The 22,303-nt window shown below is 39.4% G+C and overlaps 1 protein-coding gene across 2 annotated transcripts; it reads left to right on the top strand.

Annotated features, from left to right (window-relative positions):
• Positions 1-2,632: 2,632 nt before the first annotated feature.
• rragca (Ras-related GTP binding Ca) lies at positions 2,633-17,637 on the top strand. Of its 2 annotated transcripts, XM_062062287.1 has the most exons (8): positions 2,633-2,999; positions 7,364-7,567; positions 7,829-8,028; positions 9,209-9,307; positions 11,457-11,571; positions 11,639-11,781; positions 11,868-12,016; positions 16,824-17,637. In XM_062062287.1, exons 1-8 carry the CDS (start codon positions 2,811-2,813, stop codon positions 16,976-16,978), a joined length of 1,254 nt encoding a protein of 417 aa, XP_061918271.1. In that variant the 5' UTR covers positions 2,633-2,810; the 3' UTR covers positions 16,979-17,637. The 2 variants fall into 2 exon arrangements, with proteins under 2 accessions (XP_061918271.1, XP_061918272.1); XM_062062288.1 differs by lacking the exon at positions 9,209-9,307 and having other exon boundaries at positions 2,636-2,999.
• The last annotated feature ends 4,666 nt before the right edge of the window (positions 17,638-22,303 follow it).

Below are 22,303 nucleotides of genomic sequence, written 5' to 3'. Positions count from 1 at the left end.
CAGTCATTATTAACATACTGAGATGAAGAATATCTTATTTTCAATAAGGTTGAAAGTATTTCTCATAATTCTTCTTCTTTGTATAAGCACTATTAATTTGAACAACCTCTTAAAGTGGATCATATCAGTACAATGTTTAACTTCTTTACTTAATCCATTCCATCGTTTAATTCCACATACTGATATGCTAAAGGTTCTAAGTGTTGTACGTGCATACAAATGTTTTAAATTAGATTTTCCTCTAAGGTTATATTTCTCCCCTTTAGTTGAGAAGAATTGTTGTACATTCTTTAGTAGCAGGTTATAGTTTGTTTTGTACATCATTTTAGCTGCTTGCAATTTTACCAAGTCACCGAACTTTAATATTTTTGACTCAATAAATAAAGGGTTTGTATGTTCTCTTTATCCAACATTATGTATTATTCTAACTGATCTTTTTTGTAAAACGGCTAGCGATTGGAAGCGCACATTTGTAGTTTTTTCCCCATATTTCTACACAATAACTCAGATATGGTAACACTAGCGAGCAGTAGAGAATATGACGTGATTTTCAACCCAGGACGTATTTTGCTTTATTCATTATTGAAATGTTTTTTGCCTCCTTATGTTGTATGTTTTGTATATGAGATTTCCAGTTCATTTCATCATCTATTAATACTCCCAAAAATCTGGTTTCTTTTACCCTTATCCTTTTTCCCTGTTTAAGCGTCACTTCCGGTTATTCGATTATGCCATTTTAATTATTTATTTTAATATTATGGTTATTAGTCCATTTATATAGGAATGTTTGTTAATATAAAAGTGAAATAAAACAAAAATAATACGGAGATTTGATTACATTTGTTTTATTCTGTGAGAATACATATTGTAGCGTCCAGAAGAAGTGCACACCATGTCTGACGCTCTTTTTAAACTTTTATTGACCAACCTATACTAACACAGCTCAACTTATCTCGTTCCTTCCACACGCACGTCCATCCTCACTCCTCATTTCGGCAACAACGCTTCTTACCATGAATTGATTAACGTGGACCCCGACTTAAACAAGTTGAAAAACTTATTCGGGTGTTACCATTTAGTGGTCAATTGTACGGAATATGTACTGTACTGTGCAATCTACTAATACAAGTTTCAATCAATCAATCAATCAATCAATCAATCAATCAATCAATCAATCAATCAATCAATCAATCAATCAATCTTCTTTCTTCGCCAATCACCTTAAAGGCGTGCTACGTTCAAAACAATGGGAATTCTGAATATCACTCACTCAAGAACACAACATCAACCTCAGCAGGTCGTTACAATATGTATATTAGCTTTGCTCTTATTTTGCTTGACGCTCAATGCGAAAGTCAATGCATACCGCATTATGACCGGATAATATTAAAAAGTATCTATGTTGTGTGTGTGTGCTAGAACAGTGTGCCGCGAGATACAGTCTGGTGTGCCGTGGGAGATTATCTAATTTCACCTATTTGGGTTAAAAATATAATTTTTGCAAACCAGTAATTATAGTCTGCAAATTGTGTGCTGTTGTTGAGTGTCGGTGCTGTCTAGAGCTCGACAGAGTAACTGTGTAATACTCTTCCATATCAGTAGGTGGCCGGTAGCTAATTGCTTTGTAGATGTCGAAAACAGCAGGAGGCAGCGTGCAGGTAAAAAGGTGTCTAATGCTTAAACCAAAAATAAACAAAAGGTGAGTGCCCCTAAGAAAAGGCATTGAAGCTTAGGGAAGGCTATACAGAACGAAACTAAAATTGAGCTGGCCGCAAAGTAAACAAAAACAGAATGCTGGACGACAGCAAAGACTTACTGTGGAGCAAAGACGGCGTCCACAAAGTACATCCCAACATGACATGACAATCAATAACGTCCCCTCAAAGAAGGATAAAAACATCTGAAATATTCTTGATTGCTAAAACAAAGTAGATGCGGGAAATATTGCTCAGAGGGAGACATGAAACTGCTACAGGAAAATACCAAAAACAGAGAAAAAGCCACCAAAGTAGGAGCGCAAGACAAGAACTAAAACACTACACACAGGAAAACACCAAAGAACTCAAAATAAGTCAGGGCGTGATGTGACAGGTGGTGACAGTACACCTACTTTGAGACAAGAGCTATAGTGATGCATGCTTGGTTATGCTTTAAAGTCATATCCAACAATTGCGACAACGACTTTTTACTGTCAACTTCATTTTTTTTTACGATTTCTGCTGGTGGTGTGCCTCTGGATTTTTTCAACACAAAAATTATGCCTTGGCTCAAAAAAGGTTGACAAACACTGCTCTAGAAAACACATATGCAACATAAATAATTGCTGTCGAAAGGAACTTGAGTATTTCTGATATTTTCGTGAAACCCTGAATGCCTCATTTTTTTTAAAGGATTTATTTTCACCAACACTCATATTTTTTTTTAACAAAATGACTTATAGTTTTTGAAGATCCTTTTAAAATGTTTTTTCAAGTTAACAAGATTGTGCTGAATAATGATTTTGTGCCGGTTACGTACGAATCCGGTAGCGGGTGTGTCTTATTTGAGTGACACGCGTGTGAGCGAATCACATTTCGAGTGAGCGCCCAGTCAGCCAATCAGAGCAGAGGGTGTGATAGCTTGGTATTATTTATTTTTTTTCCCCAGGAGAGAGGAAATGTGAAAGGAAGCGTGTGGGAGCCGCCACATATTCTCAGCGAGCATTAATGGCTGGTTAGTTTGGTTTTTTTTTTTAGGGGGTAAACTGTTGTGGTGTATCTGTAAACACGGGCGTGCAAGTGAAGGTTGGAGTGTTGGGAGGGGAGGCGACAATGTCTATCCAGTACGAGGTAGAGCAGCTGGCGGGCAGCTACGGGGTGGCGGACTCCTTCCCCAAAGACTTTGGCTATGGAGAAGAGGAGGAAGATGCCGACATCGAGGACAGCTCGGCGACGTCCGACAGCAAGCCGAGAATCCTGCTCATGGGGCTCAGGAGAAGTGGCAAGTCATCCATACAGAAGGTACGTGGTTAGCATGTTGCTAACAACAAGCCTAATAGCACCAGTAACCGGAAATACCAAATGCTAATCGTTAGCATGAGCTAATAACTACAGTAAAAAGCGTTAGCTTTATGGGCTAGCTGGCTATCTCGCACCGGAAGTGAGGCTATAAATGATTAACAGCCTCTTAGTGCATCTCGCCGAGCATGTAGACTTAACGTCACGTGACTTAAATGGTTTACTGTTAAAAAGTGTCAACAATGCCCTGAAAAGTGCAAGCAAGTGGATTATAGACACGTGACATAGTCACATGACAACAAACCGCCCACACCTACCCGCCTCTTGTAAGACATAATATCAACACAACTTCAAATCATGACACCTATGACTCTTAATGTAACTGAGGTCACCTTAGTAGGTTTTTCTTTATTTTTCCATCAAGCTGCTGTCATATAAACACCTCCCGCCATCACGATATAGAGTCGTGGTCAAACGTTTACGTACACTTGTAAAGAACATAATGTCATGGCTGTCTTGAGTTTCCCAATAATTCCTGGAGCACATTGTGGCCAAACAGCTCAATTTTTGTTTCATCTGACATCACATGGACAAAGACACCGTATTTCTCAGAGTATAAGTTGCTCCGGAGTATAAGTCGCACCGTCCGAAAAATGCATAATAAAGAAGGGAAAAAACATATATACACTACCGTTCAAAAGTTCGGGGTCACCCAAACAATTTTGTGGAATAGCCTTCATTTCTAAGAACAAGAATAGACTGTCGAGTTTCAGATGAAAGTTCTCTTTTTCTGGCCATTTTGAGCGTTTAATTGACCCCACAAATGTGATGCTCCAGAAACTCAATCTGCTCAAAGGAAGGTCAGTTTTGTAGCTTCTGTAACGAGCTAAACTGTTTTCAGATGTGTGAACATGATTGCACAAGGGTTTTCTAATCATCAATTAGCCTTCTGAGCCAATGAGCAAACACATTGTACCATTAGAACACTGGAGTGATAGTTGCTGGAAATGGGCCTCTATACACCTATGTACCGTAATTTACGGACTATAAGCCGCTACTTTTTCCCCTCGTTCTGGTCCCTGCGGCTTATACAGGGGTGCGGCTTATTTACGGCCTGTTCTTCTCCGACACCGACGAAGAGGATTTCGGTGGTTTTAGTACGCAGGAGGAAGACGATGACACAATGATTAAAGACTGACTTTTCATATACCGGTAGGCTGGTTATTTTGATAACTAAATTTAGGTGGTGCGGCTTATAGTCAGGTGCGGCTTATAGTCCGGAAATTACGGTAGATATTGCACCAAAAAACAGACATTTGCAGCTAGAATAGTCATTTACCACATTAGCAATGTATAGAGTGTATTTCTTTAAAGTTAAGACTAGTTTAAAGTTATCTTCATTGAAAAGTACAGTGCTTTTCCTTCAAAAATAAGGACATTTCAATGTGACCCCAAACTTTTGAACGGTAGTGTAAGTCGCACTGGAGTATAAGTCGCATTTTTTTGGGAAATTTATTTGATAAAACCCAACACCAAGAATAGACATTTGAAAGGCAATTTAAAATAAATAAAGAATAGTGAACAACAGGCTGAATAAGTGTACGTTATATGAGGCATAAATAACCAACTGAGAACGTGCCTGGTATGTTAACGTAACATATTATGGTAAGAGTCATTCAAATAACTATAACATATAGAACATGCTATACGTTTACCAAACAATCTGTCACTCCTAATCGCTAAATCCCATGAAATCTTATACGTCTAGTCTCTTACGTGAATGAGCTAAATAATATTATTTGATATTTTACGGTAATGTGTTAATAATTTCACACTGAAGTTATCTAACGAACAGGAAACAATACGTGAAGCTAGGCGAACACACGTCTACAACGCTAAATATATCCTGTGGTGTACCTCAAGGATCAATACTAGGACCTAAATTATTCAATCTCTATATAAATGACATTTGTAAAGTTACAAAAGATTTAAAGTTAGTACTATTTGCGGATGATACAACAGCGTTTTGTTCAGGAGAGAACACACAGAAGATAATACAAATAATAACAGAAGAAATTAACAAATTAAAAAGACGGTTTGACAAAAACAGACTATCGTTGAATCTCTGTAAAACTAAAATAATGCTATTTGGTAACAGTAGAAGAGAAAGTCAAACACAAATACAAATAGACAGAAAATAAATTGAAAGAGTAAATGAAACCAAATTTCTAGGTATAATGATTGATGATAAATTGAACTGGAAATCTCACGTAAAAAAATATATAACATAAAGTAGCAAGAAACACGTCAATAATGAATAAAGCAAAACATGTTTTAGACAAAAAATCACTTCATATTCTCTACTGCTCGCTAGTGTTACCATATCTGAGTTACTGTGTAGAAATATGGGGAAATAATTACAAAAGTACACTTCATTCATTAACGGTGTTACAAAAAAGATCAGTTAGAATAATACATAATGTTGGATATAGAGAACATACAAATCCTTTATTTATTGAATCAAAGATACTGAAATTCCACGACATAGTAAATTTGCAAACAGCTAAAATTATACACAAAGCAAACTATAACCTGCTACCCAAGAATATACAACAATTCTTCTCAAAAAAAGAGGAGGAATATAATCTTAGAGAAACATGTAATTTAAAACATTTGTACGCACGTACAACACTTAAGACCTTCAGTATATCAGTATGTGGAATTCAATTATGGAATGGATTAAGCAAAGCAATCAAACAATGTACTAATATGATCCACTTCAAGAAACTCTTCAAACTTAAAGTGTTTACAAAGTACAAAGAAGAAGAACCATGATAAACATTCTGAATTTATTCAATTAATCCATTCTTTCACTCTCAAAATAATCTTACTTATTTCATCATATGAAATGTAACTTACTTCACCAATTATTATTTATCTATTTATTTTTATTGTGATTACTTATGGAGTACATTGTGAATAAATTGAGAACAGGAAGTGAACAAAAAAGTTTAGCAACTGTTATGTAAAAGAAAAGGGGTAGGATTAAATAAGCTCTGCTTCTTCCTACTCCTTTTCGAACATGTTGAAAAGAGAAACTGGAAATTGTGATGTATCATGTTGTATGCTTGCATGTTCGAAATAAACTCAAACTCAAGTCGCTCCTGAGTATAAGTCGCACCCCGACTTATAGTCCGAAAAATACGGTAAGGCCTTCTGGGGAAAAGTTCCGTGGTCAAATGAAACAAAAATTGAGCTGTTTGGCCACAATACCCAGCAATATGTTTGGAAGCCTTTAATCCCAGGAACACCATTCCTACCGTCAAGCATGGTGATGGTAGTATTATGCTCTGGGCCTATTTTGCTGCCAATGGAACTGATGCTTTACAGAGAGTAAATGGGACAATGAAAAAGGAGGATTACCTCCAAATTCTTCAGGACAAGCTAAAATCATCAGCCCGGAGGTTGGGTCTTGGGCGCAGTTGGGTGTTCCAACAGGACAATGACCCCAAACACACGTCAAAAGTGGTAAAATAATGGCTAGAATGAAGTTTTTAGAATGGCCTTCCCCAAGTCCTGACAGTGTGGACGTGTGGACAATGCTGAAGAAACAAGTCCATGTCAGAAAACCAACACATTTAGCTGAACTGCACCAATTTTGTCAAGAGGAGTGGTCAAAAATTCAAGCAGAACTTGTGGATGGCTACCGAAAGCGCCTTATTGCAGGTAAACTTGCCAAGGGACATGTAAGCAAATATCAACATTGCTGTATGTATACTTTTGACCCAGATCGATATCAATAAAAAATGTGTTTGATAGACGTCTATTCAAGCGAGCTCCCAATATGAGGAAATTAAGTCACTTCAGCCACATTTTGGAGGTGTGGCGTTAACTTATTCGGCTGGACGACACTTTTGATTTGGGCCTGGCGTTTGTCAGAGCAAGGCTGCATTCGAGCTAATGATGTTTGAATCCAGGGAATGGGGAAATGTAATTGACAATAGAAGGATTCTTTCACGTGAGTACAATCTAAATATCGCTTTGTGTTGTCATTCAATAATCCTGTTTTGCACTACAAACAATCAAATGTATAATAAGGTCAAGCGAGGGCGTCCAATACAGCTGAAGGAATTGTGTAATGAGAAAAAGCTGAAATCTTATTACTAATGATAAACAAAAAACTAAATATTTGTCTTTTAAATATATGGAAAACGTTGAGCCTATTGGACTATTTCAATACAAAATACATGACAATGTCATGTTTTACGCATCTCCCAACATTTAGTTTTACCTGACATAATTAATAATCCTGATTATTTTGTGAGCCACAATCATGCAGCCCTAATGAGAGCATTTACTTATTGCAGGTGGTTTTCCACAAAATGTCCCCCAACGAGACCTTGTTCCTGGAGAGCACCAACAAGATCTACAAGGACGACATCTCTAGCAGCTCCTTTGTCAACTTTCAGATCTGGGACTTCCCCGGTCAGGTGGACTTTTTCGACCCAACCTTCGACTACGAGATGATCTTCAGAGGAACTGGAGCCTTGATATTTGTCATCGACGCTCAGGTAATTCACGCAGGGACATGACGCTCACTGAGGATGTTGGTTGTTTCCTCATTTTACTTCCTGCAAAAGACCATTACTGCTTTGGCATTTTGAATGGCTTTTTTCTGGAGTCTTGTTTTAACACTTTATTGGAGCTCTTACTATAACGCTGCCAACAAGTCGTGCTGTGTATTTGTCTTTTAAAGTGCATTACTGCCCCCTAGTGGGCCACCACATATTGAGTACCGTTCATGTGTACGACTGGCATGTCTTCACTTTCAGGATGACTACGTGGAGGCCCTGGGGCGGCTTCACCTCACGGTGTCGCGGGCTTACCGGGTCAACCCGGAGATCAACTTCGAGGTGTTCATCCACAAAGTGGACGGCCTCTCGGACGACCACAAGATCGAGACCCAGCGGGACATCCATCAGAGAGCCAACGACGACCTGGCGGACGCGAGTTTGGAAAAGCTTCATCTCAGGTGCAGTCTAACACTGGTGTTATTCAGACTTATATCACAGTTGTACCTCGGTTTAAATTGATAATCAATAGGGACGTACACCGAGTACCTGTATTTTTTGGTATGGGTTCCTGATTGTATCAGTGCAGTAGAACCGTTAAGCTTTAGCTGCCGCCGCTACGAATGACAAAACACACTGTGAGGATCTGTTAATTAGTCTGGAATAATTACAAATAAGGAAGCAACACCACACAAAAGTTTGTAACAACAATGTTTTCTTCTTAAAAGTCCCTCAGTTAGTTTGATTGATTGAGACTTTTATTAGTAGATTGCACAGTACAGTACGTATTCCGTACAATTGACCACTAAATGGTAACACCCGAATAAGTTTTTCAACTTGTTTAAGTCGGATCCACGTTAATCAATTCATGGTATGAATATATACTATCAGCATAATACAGTCATCACATAAGTTAATCATCAGCGTATATACATTGAATTATTTACATTATTTACAATCCGGGGGGTGGTATGTGGAGGAGGTTGGGGCGGGGGGGTTAGGTTTGGTTGATATCAGCACTTCAGTCATCAACAATAATATAATCTGAGAAATGGACAGTGTAACAGTGTAGGTCTGACTTGGTAGGATATGTACAGCGAGCAGTGAAAATAGTGAGTTCAGAAAGCATATGAACAAGTATATACATTTGATTATTTACATTTGATTAATTACAATCTGGGGAGGTGGGATGTGGTGGGGGGAGGGTGTTAGTCTAGGGTTGTAGTTGTCTGGAGGTGTTCTTTTAGTGTGGTTTTGCAGGAGGATAGAGATGCACTTTCTTTTACACCTGTTGGGAGTGCATTCCATATTGATGTGGCAGTGCCCCGTGGTACACACTATACAGCTTGTGGAGACAACCAGCAGTAGCATTCTGCTTGTGCAGCCCTTTGAGACACTTGTGATTTAGGGCTATATAAATAAACATTTATTGATTGATTGATGATGTACAACACATCTCCATAGTCAATAACAGGTAAAAAGGTAGTACCACGATACTATACTAGTCATCATCATCGGCGGTCATTCGAAGGGAGTATGACGTCCTCTTGGTAGGGGGGTATCCCTTTATGGAGGATGCCTGTGTGTGACTTTAACGTGGGGAGACTGGTGCACAGACAGTCACCACACAATCCTTGACAGGTCCGGGTCAGGGTCCAGTGGCATGGAGTCCAAGACGACTGGGGACCCTTTTCTGCTGCAGCCTTCATCCGCCATCCCAGCCGTTGTGACGCTAATAGGGTTAGCAATCATCCTCCGCCTGTTCCACCGTTGAGGTCTTGGGTTATTTCCCCGGAACTGGGCGCACATGGTTGTGGGGGTGCCTTCTTCCGCCATCACAGCCGTTGTGGTAGTTCTTACATCTACCGTCTTCCGCCTACTACGCCATTGAGGTCTTCACCGTATCCCTGGCTAGGGGGCAGTCAGGTACTAGGCCTTTGCCAAGGGCCACCTGGGGTAACAGTAGAAAAGGGGTTAACCTCCTAGTGCCCCAAGACCCCATAGAGGAGCCTCCACTGCCGGATGCACTTTAACGTCATGCCCAGGACTATACTAGTAGAAGCATTTAAGTCCCATCTTAAAACTCATTTGTATACTCTAGCCTTTAAAAAGATTTTAGACCAGTTGATCTGCCGTTTTCTTTTCTCCTTTGCCCCCTCGCCGGGTTATTCCGGTTCTGGTGACCATGGATGAGGTGCTGGCTGTCCAGAGTTGGGACCCGGGGTGGACCGCTCGCCTGTGCATCGGTTGGGGACGTCTCTGCGCTACTGACCTGTCTCCGCTCGGGATGGTCTTCTGCTGGCCCCACTATGGACTGGACTCTCACTGTTATGTTGGATCCACTAGGGACTGTACTTAGAGGGGGCGTTACCCACATATGCGATCCTCCCCAAGGTTTCTCATAGTCATTCCAGTGTTTCCCATAAACTGCCAAGATACCTGTGGCGGTGGGGGCGTGGCTATGGGCGTGGGTATGGGCGTGGTCACCATGACATCATCAAATAATTTGCATAATTTACTACAATGATTTGATTTTCTCTAAAAAGGCTAAAAAAATGTATACTTACTAATTAATAATAACAGTTTTGTTTTAAACGTCCATCCATCCATCCATCCATCCATCCATTTTACAATATAATTACAACACTTTATTAAAGATTAAAGTACCAATGATTGTCACACACACACTAGATGTGGTGAAATTTGTCCTCTGTACATATTTATATACAGATTTGAACAATAAGTTATTCACTGAAATATATTTATTAAATGTGGTTCTTACAAAAAATATATCTTATAAAATATAAAAGCTAAAATGTCTCAAAGCTCTGCCCCTTTAATTAGTGCATACTAAATAATTTAACTTTAGCCTACTACTACAACCATATTATTTACCAGCAACATAAAGTGAAACAGAGGCAGAGGTGTCCTGCCACAGTCAGTAACAAATAAACAGTAGTGGTGGTAGATAGACACAGAGCTTCATCAAACATCTGATCCACTGAACAAAGAGCTCCAAAAATCTTGAACTTTAGACTGCCATCAGTTTTACTCCCTACACTTAACCATGTGTTTCCTACTGCCTGCAGACTTTGCACCCTTTGTTATATACACATGTTGTGTTTCTAATATAAATATGTGATTTAGGGCTATATAAATAAACATTGATTGATTGATTGACTAGTACCGGAATAGGGGCGGTATGGCATAGTGGGTAGAGCGGCCGTGCCAGAAACCTGAGGGTTGCAGGTTCGCTCCCCACCTCTTGACATCCAAATCGCTGCCGTTGTGTCCTTGGGCAGGACACTTCACCCTTGCCCCCGGTGCCGCTCACACCGGTGAATGAATGATGAATGAATGATAGGTGGTGGTCGGAGGGGCCGTAGGCGCAAACTGGCAGCCTCGCTTCCGTCAGTCTACCCCAGGGCAGCTGTGGCTATGAAAGTAGTTTACCACCACTAGGTGTGAATGAATGATGGGTTCCCACTTCTCTGTGAGCGCTTTGAGTATTTAATAATAGAAAAGCGCGATATAAAATCTAATCCGTTACTGTACGACCCTACTCCGACTATAATTGTACAGTTAAAATGTGCAACCGTTGCATCCCTATTTAAGTTGTTGTTGGTTCTTTTGCCTTAAATGAATGAGTGCAATACTTGAAGTGTCACTGCAAGATTCCTCTTGTAGCTTGTAATGAAGATGAACACTGTTATGTTAGCCATTGGTTGTTACATTCCTCACATATTATGTATACTGTAATATTTCAGCGTCAGTTCCTCACATGATGTCGTGACCGTCCGCTTGTCTAATGAAGCTTTTCAGGAAGTGAGAGGTGTGATCTGCTTCCTTACTTCTTTCTTCCTGTCCTTCTTTTCCGCGCCCGGCTCAGTTTTTACTTGACGAGCATTTACGACCACTCCATTTTCGAGGCCTTCAGCAAGGTGGTGCAGAAGCTCATCCCCCAGCTGCCCACGCTGGAGAACCTGCTGAACATCTTCATTTCCGTGAGTGAAAAAGCGCCGCCGCCGTCGCTCCCTTGGTCGCTCACGCCGCTCCTTTTTCCCCGTCCAGAATTCAGGAATCGAGAAGGCCTTCCTGTTCGACGTGGTGAGTAAGATCTACATCGCCACAGACAGCTCCCCCGTGGACATGCAGTCCTACGAGCTGTGCTGCGACATGATCGACGTGGTTATCGACGTCTCCTGCATCTACGGGTCAGTGCCCGGCGTGCTAACGGAGCGTGTGGCGACAATAGAAAGATCCCCCCCGGGTTGAATTAATCACACGATTGCGGTTCTAGCCTGAGGGAGGACGGCAGCGGCAGCGCTTACGACAAGGAGTCCATGGCCATCATCAAGCTCAACAACACCACCGTGCTCTACCTGAAGGAGGTCACCAAGTTCCTGGCGCTCGTCTGCATACTGAGAGAGGAAAGCTTTGAGCGCAAAGGTAAGTCCCTACAATTGAAGTTTGCATAAAATGCCATGTCTATTTTCATGGTAGTATATTATGAAACACCATATTTGTTACGGTATTTCCTCAAAGGGTGGTTTCTCCACTAATAGACGCAGCTTCTAATTGCCAGAAGCATCTTTTCAAATATGGAACCAATTTTAATAGTTCTCAATCAAAATACCTTTAACAATTTGATTAATTGGTCTAATGAATTATTAACAGCGAATAATACATTAAATAAACTCTGCTTCGTTCAACTCGTTTTCAGACATGTACTGAAAACTGGAAATATGTATCATATTGTAACTATACATGTTTAAGAAAAAAACATAAACCACCACCACCATATACACATATAAAAACATGTTTATTTTTAGTATTTAGTGGAAAAATTGATTAAAAAAACGCAAGTATAATTTATTTTCATGTTATAATTGAATTAAAATATAATTTAATGTTGAATATATATTTATTTGAAAATAAATCATTAAAAAAATATGCAATTTAGTCAAATGTATATTAAAAATGCTCTTGTACTTGGACTAATAAATGAGCTATGTAAATATATTGGAATATTATATGATTTCAGTATCTACTGAAATAATTGTAATTTAATGTAAGTTTAATTTATTTGAAATTATCTAGTTAGTAAGTTAGTATATTTAAATAAAATTAATTTTCTGTATTGAGGAAAAAAAGTACTGTAGTAAAATAATATTAAATAATTAATAATAAATAAAAAATGCACTTGTAAATATACAATTTATTTTTTATTTTTTACATTTACTAATAAATGATCAGTGGAGGACAATATTTTTAACACAAATTTTGTACCGCTCATTTGGAACACCACCAACTATTGCTGTGCGCGCACAGCTGCGTGTTGACAGATGAGTTAGCATAGCAGCGGAGAAAACTTAACGAAAGCCCACTGCAAAGCCAAATTACTTGCATAAGCTGGGTAAGTAAAAGTTCAAAGATTTGTGTCTCCAGAACGATCAATTGAATGCATGGTTGACGCTGGTGAATGGAAAGGTATTAAGTGTTTAGTACCCAGATGTGCAGCCATCGAGGAGGGAAGCGTTTGTAAACATGGTGGTGAAAGTCAATGGAATGATACTGTAAAAGTCAGTGATAAGTCTGTGTCAAAAGCTGCTGAAACACTTGCACAACTATAAAAGAATCAACTTAAACCCCCAAAGGAGTGCATTGTGGGTAAAGTGGCGCCAATTGCTGAAGGAGATTAATATGAGATGTTTACTAGTGAAATCATATTATCACATACAGTAAGCACATTTCTCTGTGCTAGTAGTGTACTCAGCAATAAAACTATATTAAAAAAAACATTATTCTCTTATATAATTTCTATTATTTGTTCCAATAATTTCAGGTCAGCTTCTCATGCCTAATCTTTTCTCCAAGTTTATACAACAACTGACATTAAAAGTGTTCACATTCATCTTATTGCCAATGTCATCTTGTCATGCCGAAATAAAAACTAATCCTTGTGTATTAGCAATACGTTTTCAAGAAAGTCACACAAAAACAGGTAAAAATGTATCCATACACACCAGATACAAAATGAGCTGAGCACATTTGAATGTTATCCACATTATTTACATCCAAATTCTGTTCGAGGCTTGCAAGCCATAATGAGCTTATTTCTTTTTGGACAATGACTCTGTCTGCACACACTGTTTTTCACAACTTTGTGCAGAAACGGCAGAACTGTAGATGTTTTTATTGCTTTGCTCAATTCTGACAGCCAAAAAAAACAATACCAAAGTTAACCATTTACCTTAGCAGAGATGCTAACTTTCCCCTTCACATACTGTCGGGCTTTCCTCTACCATTGCTGATGTGGATGTTACATGACAACACCTGATATGAAGCACACTGCACCTTTTTGCAAGAAAACACTTCTATGGCAAATCTGAAAATTGGCTGTTACGATGTTTGCAAATATGTTTTTAAATTAGTTTACACTAGAGAAGCTCCTAGTGTATGTAGTTAGTTTAAAACCTCTTAAGGCCCAAGCTGTTTGTTTACGTGCTTTTTTTATTTCTCTTTGCTATTTGGGTTTATTGGACCCTAATTAGAATAAAAACTAAGAATCATCTTTTGATATGATGTACTTAGTCCATAAGTACACAAATGTTTAGTGACATGCTAATTCTTATTTTTACACTATTTTTTTCCAAATTCCATTGTATGTTATTCTCTTCTGACACCACCAGATGGCAGTATAAGTGTCCACATAAGGGGCCATAAGACCCCAATTCAGTAGTGTACACAATTTTGGAAATAAGAGCTAAAAGGTGCTGTCCACGCATGTGGCCACTAAGCCTTTAGAGGTTTTAACCCAGGGTTTTTCAACCACTGTGCCGCGGCACACTAGTGTGCCGTGAGATACAGTCTGGTGTGCCCTGGGAGATGATCTAATTTCCCCTATTTGGGTTAAAATTTTTATTTGCAAACCAGTAATTATAGTTTGCAAATGATGTGTTGTTGTTGAGTGTCAGTGCTGTCTAGAGCTCGGCAGAGTAACCGTGTAATACTCTTCCATATCAGTAGGTGGCAGCAGGTAGCTAATTGCTTTGTAGATGTCGGGCCTAAGAAAAGGCATTGAAGTTTAGGGAAGGCTATGCAGAACGAAACTAAAACTGAACTGGCTACTAAGTACGGTAAACAAAAACAGAATGCTGGACGACAGCAAAGACTTACTGTGGAGCAAAGACGGCGCCCACAATGTACATCCAAACATGACATGACAATCAACAATGTCCCCACAAAGAAGGATAAAAACAACTGAAATATTCTTGTTTGCTAAAACAAAGTAGATGCGGGAAATATCGCTCAAAGGAAGACATGAAACTGCTACAGGAAAATACCAAAAAAAGAGAAAAAGCCACCAAAATAGGAGCGCAAGACAAGAACTAAAACACTACACACAGGAAAACCGCAAAAAACTCCAAATAAGTCAGGGTGTGATGTGACAGGTGGTGACAGTACACCTACTTTGAGACAAGAGCTATAGTGATGCATGCTTGGTTATGCTTTAAAGTCATATCCAGCAATTGCGACAACGACTTTTTACTGTCAACTGAGTTTAGTTTTTGAATGATTTCTGCTGGTGGTGTGCCCCAGGACTTTTTTCAACGCAAAATATGTGCCTCGGTTTAAAAAAAAGGTTGAAAAACACTGCTTTAACCATTTAGCTTTCCAATATGAAAGAGCAGTGAATGAATTCATGTAGTTAAAAATAATTCTGGACCTCAGATTTTACTTTGTCCTTGTAGTTTTTGTTCGTACGGATGTGAAATGGTCTTAAAGGCCTACTGAAAGCCACTACTACCGACCACGCAGTCTGATAGTTTATATATCAATGATGAAATCTTAACATTGCAACACATGCCAATATGGCCGGGTTAACTTATAAAGTGACATTTAAAATTTCCCGGGAAATATCCGGCTGAAACGTCTATGTATGATGACGTATGCGCGTGACCAAGTCAGAGTAACGGAAGTTATGGTACCCCGTAGAATCCTATACAAAAAGCTCTATTTTCATTTCATAATTCCACAGTATTCTGGACATCTTTTGCAATTTGTTTAATGAACAATGAAGGCTGCAAAGAAGACAGTTGTAGGTGGGATCGGTGTATTAGCAGCGGACTACAGCAACACAACCAGGAGGACTTTGTTGGAGAGCACCTTGACTTCCTACGTCTCCGGGCGCCAAACGCATCGGGTGAAGTCCTTCGTCCTTCTGCCGATCGCTGCAACGCAGGTGAGCACGGGTGTTGATGAGCAGATGAGGGCTGGCTGGCGTAGGTGGAGAGCTAATGTTTTTAGCATAGCTCTGTGCGGTCCGGTTGCTAAGTTGCTAAGTTAGCTTCAATGGCGTCGTTAGCACAGCATTGTTAACCTTCGCCAGCCTGGAAAGCATTAACCGTGTATTTACATGTCCACGGTTTAATAGTATTGTTGATTTTCTATCTATCCTTCCAGTCAGGGGTTTATTTTTTTTGTTTCTATATGCAGTTAAAGCACGATGCTATCACGTTAGCTCGTAGCTAAAGCATTTCGCCGATGTATTGTCGTAGAGATAAAAGGCACTGAATGTCCATTTCGCGTTCTCGACTCTCATTTTCAAGAGGATGTAGTATCCGAGGTGGTTTAAAATACAAATCCGTGATCCACAATAGAAAAAGGAGAGTGTGGAATCCAATGAGCCAGCTTGTACCTAAGTTACGGTCAGAGCGAAAAAAGATACGTCCATCACTGCCTCTCAAGTCCTTCACTGTAACGTTCCTCATCTACGAATCTTTCATCCTCGCTCAAATTAATGGGGTAATCGTCACTTTCTCGGTCCGAATATCTCTCGCTCCATTGTAAACAACGGGGAATTGTGAGGAATACTAGCTCCTGTGACGTCACGCTACTTCCGGTACAGGCAAGGCTTTTTTTTTATCAGCGAGCAAAAGTTGCGAACTTTATCGTCGATTTTCTCTACTAAATCCTTTCAGCAAAAATATGGCAATATCGCGAAATGATCAAGTATGACACATAGAATGGATCTGCTATTCCCGTTTAAATAAAAAAAAATAATTTCAGTAGGCCTTTAAATTATTTTCAAGATGGTCTTAAAAAAGTATTACATTTGACTTGTTGAAACCTGCAGAGACCCTGATAAATGTATGGCACATGCCAGAAGGTCTGGTAACAGCCAAACAGCCAAATCAGGGCTTTTATAGCCACAAATGTGCAGCTTGTCACCAGTTTCCCTCTGCTCCGTCAGGCTTGATAGATTACAACTTCCACTGTTTCCGGAAGGCCATCCACGAAGTATTTGAGGTGGGCGTTTCCACGCAGCGCCCGGTCGGGACGCAGCCCCTGGGCTCGCCATGCAACAAGGCAGTGGCGCTCAACGGCACGCCGCGCAACACTGTGTAGGATCTCCAACGCAAGAAGAGGGCGAAGGAAGGAAGGAAGGATGGATGGAACGCTCTAGAAGGACCAGGGGGAAGACTTTCACTGTCTTTAACCTCCAACACCACTCAAGTGGCCAAAGGAATGAAGGGGAGGAGCCAGGACTAAAATTGCAACCTAGACTTAGGAAGGACTCTTTCTTTGGACAATAGCTGCAGGTCCGATGGAGGGACCAACGGTCAGTGCAAGTCATGCACACACTCAGAAAAAAAACTAAACAAAAAGAAGGAGGGTCACTCTGGAAGATGACCTATAGGAAGCTTGTCTGCAGCAACCAGCTCGCTCTCAGCACCTCTCACCTCACCCCTATGCTGCCCGGACCGTGGTCTCACTCGTCTCAAGGGAACCACCCTAAAGGGATCGTGTGCGTGTGTGTGTGCGCGTGTGTGTGTGTGTGTGTGTCGTATTGCTGAAAGAAGGTTTACAGAGACTCACTGTCCCTCTTCTTAATAAAACCTAATAATACTATGATTTACTGTGTGAACATGTTTGCTTACACCACGCCACGTTTCGCATTGTAGATTTTCTTTTTACGAACCAAACCAGTCACCTTAAAAACTGTGACGTATGATTGAACGAATGTGCTGTGACATGACGTGTGAAAATAAAACCGCTAAACCACTTTTTTTTTTTTGGCCGTCATTTTTTTTCAAATGTGAACCATCAATGCACAAAACATCCAAAGGGTCTGTTCAATCTGAATCAAATGAAAACTGAAGCATTTTTCCCCCCCACCCACAAAAGACAAAGTAAATCCAATTCTTCTGTTTCAGATATTTAAAAATGTAAAAACTTTTTTAGGGAATAGTTAGACTTACAGGGTAAAGACAAAGTGAAATGGATATACAGTTGTGCTCATAAGTTGACATACCCTGGGAGAATGGATGATTTATTGGCCATTCTTCAGAGAATATGAATGATAACATAAAAACATTTCTTCCACTCATGCTTAATGGTTTGGCAAACAACTGTGTTTACTCTTTTTAAATCAAAATGACAAAAGAAAGTACCCAAATGACCCTGATCAAAAGTTTACATACCCCAGTTGTTAATACTGTGTATTGCCCCCCTTTAACATCAATGACAGCTTTGATTGATTGATTGAGACATCTATTAGTAGGTTGCACAGTGAAGTACATATTCCGTACAATTGACCACTAAATGGTAACACCCGAATAAGTTTTTCAACTTGTTTAATTCGGGGTCCACTTAAATTGATTCATGATACAGATATATACTATCAGATATATACTATCATCATAATACAGTCATCACACAAGATAATCACATTGAATTATTTACATTATTTACAATCAGGGGTGTGGAGGGGGGTTGGGTAGGATATGGACAGCAAGTAGTGGACATACACTACCGTTCAAAAGTTTGGGGTCACATTGAAATGTCCTTATTTTTCAATGAAGATAACTTTAAACTAGTCTTAACTTTAAAGAAATACACTCTATACATTGCTAATGTGGTAAATGACTATTCTATCTGCAAATGTCTGGTTTTTGGTGCAATATCTACATAGGTGTATAGAGGCCCATTTCCAGCAACTATCACTCCAGTGTTTTAATGGTGCAATGTGTTTGCTCTCTGGCTCAGAAGGCTAATTGATGATTAGAAAACCCTTGTGCAATCATGTTCACACATCTGAATACAGTTTAGCTCGTTACAGAAGCTACAAAACTGACCTTCCTTTGAGCAGATTGAGTTTCTGGAGCATCACATTTGTGGGGTCAATTAAACGCTCAAAATGGCCAGAAAAAGAGAACTTTCATCTGAAACTCGACAGTCTATTCTTGTTCTTAGAAATGAAGGCTATTCCACAAAATTGTTTGGGTCAACCCAAACTTTTGAACGGTAGTGTAGAGAGAGAGAGAGAGAGAGCGAGAGAGATCAGAAGGCATAAGAAAAAGTATCTGCATTTGATTGTTTACATTTGATTATTAGCAATCCGGGGAGGGTGTTAGTTTAGGGTTGTAGCTGCCTGGAGGTGAACTTTTATTGCGGTTTTGAAGGAGGATAGAGATGCCCTTTCTTTTATACCTGTTGGGAGTGCATTCCACATTGATGTGGTATAGAAAGAGAATGAGTTAAGACCTTTGTTAGTTCGGAATCTGGGTTTACCGTGGTTAGTGGAGCTCCCCCTGGTGTTGTGGTTATGGCGGTCATTTATGTTAAGGAAGTAGTTTGACATGTACTTCGGTATCAGGGAGGTGTAGCGGATTTTATAGACTAGGCTCAGTGCAAGTTGTTTAACTCTGTCCTCCACCTTGAGCCAGCCCACTTTGGAGAAGTGGGTAGGAGCTTGAAGTCTTTTGTGGTAGTTGTGGATAAGGTTCTTTATTTTCTCACATGGCAAAAAGCCTCCAGTTCCTGCAAGTTCTTGGACTGTCTTGCATGGACTGCACGTTTGAGATCTCCCCAGAGTGGCTCAATGATATTGGGGTCAGGAGATTGAGATGGCCACTCCAGAACCTTCACTTTGTTCTGCTGTAGCCAATGACAGGTCGACTTGGCCTTGTGTTTTGGATCATTGTCATGTTGGAATGTCCAAAAACGTCCTATGCGCAGCTTCCGGGCGGATGAGTGCAAATGTTCCTCCAGTATTTTCTGATCACATGCTGCATTCATCCTGCCATCAATTTTGGCCAACTTTCCTGTGCCTTTGTAGCTCACACATCCACAAAACATCAGTGATCCACCTCCGTGTTTCACAGTAGGAATGGTGTTCCTTTCATCATAGGCCTTGTTGACTCCTCTCCAAATGTAATGTTTATGGTTGTGGCAAAAAAAAGTTCAATTTTGGTCTCATCACTCCAAATGACTTTGTTCCAGAAGTTTTGAGGCTTGTCTCTGTGGTGTTTGGCGTAATGTAAGCGGGATACTTTGTGACATTTGCGCAGAAATGGCTTTCTTCTGGCGACTCGACCATGCAGCCCATTTTTCTTCAAGCGCCTCCTTATTGTGCATCTTGAAACAGCCACACCACAATTTTTCAGAGAGTCCTGTATTTCAGCTGAGGTTATTTGTGGATTTTTCTTTGCATCTCCAACAATTTTCCTGGCAGTTGTGGCTGAAATCTTTGCTGGACTACCTGACCGTGGTTTGGTTTCCACTTCTTAATCAGTGTTTGAACACTGCTGATTGGCATTCTCAATTCCTTGGATATCTTTTTATACCCCTTTCCTGTTTTATGCAGATCCTTTGACAATTATTTTGCCTTCACCATGACTCAGAATCCAGAAACATGTGTGCAGCACTGGATGAATGATGCAATGGTCTGTTAGAAGCCCAGAAACTCACTGACCTTTTATACACACACATTAATTACAAACAAACAAGTCACAGGTGAGGATTGGAACCTTGATTAGCCATTTAAACTTGTTTGTGTCAACTTTTGATCAGGGTCATTTGGGTACTTTCTTTTGTCATTTTGATTTAAAAAGAGTAAACACAGTTGTTTGCCAATAAATAGCTCCACACAACCATTAAGCATGAGTGGAAGAAATGTTTTTTGTGTTATCATTCATATTCTCTGAAGAATGGCCAAGAAATCAATAAATTCTCCCAGGGTATGTAAACTTATGAGCACAATTGTAAATGACAAATTAAACGGAGAACTTCACTGTCACCATTTTTGTTTACAGCACAACACGTCACACTGTCGTGACCCCACAGTCTTCCACGCTTACGTGCAGTCTCTTGTGTTCTGTCAAGCTTGCCGCTCCTCCTTTTTTAAGATCCGCAGAGAATAGAAGGTGGAACCAATCTTTCGAGTCAATCTGGGTATATTTAAAGTGGCGGACCAAAAGCAGCGCTTGCAGCATCAAGCTGACGGGGAGACGGACACCTTCACAAAACTGAGGACAGACGGTAAGCTCCTTGATTTTTTACCTTTGTGGTGCCTTCAGAGACAATCTGGAAAACACGGCTCTATGGCAGCTTATTTTGCAGGCCTACTCGATTAAAAAAACCCCTGCTAAATCTAAATATGTACAATATTTGATACATATGTTGCCTAAAATGTACGTATGAAAACCAATTTATCGATATCACTTTATTGCAATTCTAATATTTTACAACGTTGCATTTACTCTTCACTGCATATAACTTTTTTTTTATAAAATAAGAAAAACCAACTGAACTTATATGCATTAATCCACGTGTAAAATATTTATCCTCACAATGGGAGACTCTGTCTGTGGAACACTCTCCCTCACCACCTGAGGGCACCACAGACTGTGGATGCTTTTAAAAAAGGCTTAAAAACCCTTCTTTTTAAAAAAGCCTTTTTTTTTTTTTTTTTTTTAAAGATATATGCGTGCTATTTCTAGTTTTTATTATTTTTTATTTTTATTATCTTTTTTTTTTAATACATTGTAGCACTTTGAGGTTGTTTGCTCAATGGAAAGTGCTTTTTACAAATACAATCTATTATTATTATTATTATTATTATCCTAACTTATTCGTTTTTTGTTATTACAGTACAATATCGATACACAAATGTCAAAAATTAATATAGCCAACCAACCTATAAAAAACAGGTTTTATGTACTACAAAAGGTTGTTAATGTATAATAAAACTTGCATAATGATACTTTAAAAAGTAATTAATACAAACCCCAAAAGCAGTGAAGTTGTCACGTTGTGTAAATGGTAAATAAAAAGAGAATACAATGATTTGCAAATCCTTTTCAACTCTTATTCAATTGCCGGGTGCAAAGACAAGATACTTAACGTTCGAACTGGTAAACTTTGTTATTTTTTACAAATATTAGCTCATTTCGAATTTGATGCCTGCAACTTGTTTCAAAAAAGCTGGCACAAGTGGCAAACAAGAATGAGAAAGTTGAGAAATGCTCATCAAAGACTTATTTGGAACATTCCACAGGTGAACAGGCTAATTGGGAACAGGTGGGTGCCATGATTGGGTATAAAAGCAGCTTCCATGAAATGCTCAGTCATTCACAAACAAGGACGGGGCGAGGGTCACCACTTTGACAACAAATGCCTGAGCAAATTGTTTAAGAACAACATTTCTCAACCAGCTATTGCAAAGAATTTAGGGATTTCACCATCTGCGCTCCGTAATATCATCAAAAGGTGCAGAGAATCTGGAGAAATAATATTTATCAATAAAATATTGTAACTTTTCTTACTAAATGTATTCTTTCTTTTTATTTTGGGAGAAAAAAAAGTACTCCATGTAATCGCAAATTATGTCAACTTAAATATTGTCTAATTATGCAAAAATATATTCTCAAACATTCAAACCATTTTTAA

The sequence above is a fragment of the Entelurus aequoreus genome, linkage group LG11 (genome assembly GCF_033978785.1).
Source record: "Entelurus aequoreus isolate RoL-2023_Sb linkage group LG11, RoL_Eaeq_v1.1, whole genome shotgun sequence".
Lineage (NCBI taxonomy): Eukaryota > Metazoa > Chordata > Actinopteri > Syngnathiformes > Syngnathidae > Entelurus > Entelurus aequoreus.
Note: the sequence above shows the minus strand (reverse complement) of the source record. Positions and strands in the feature narration are given on the sequence as shown.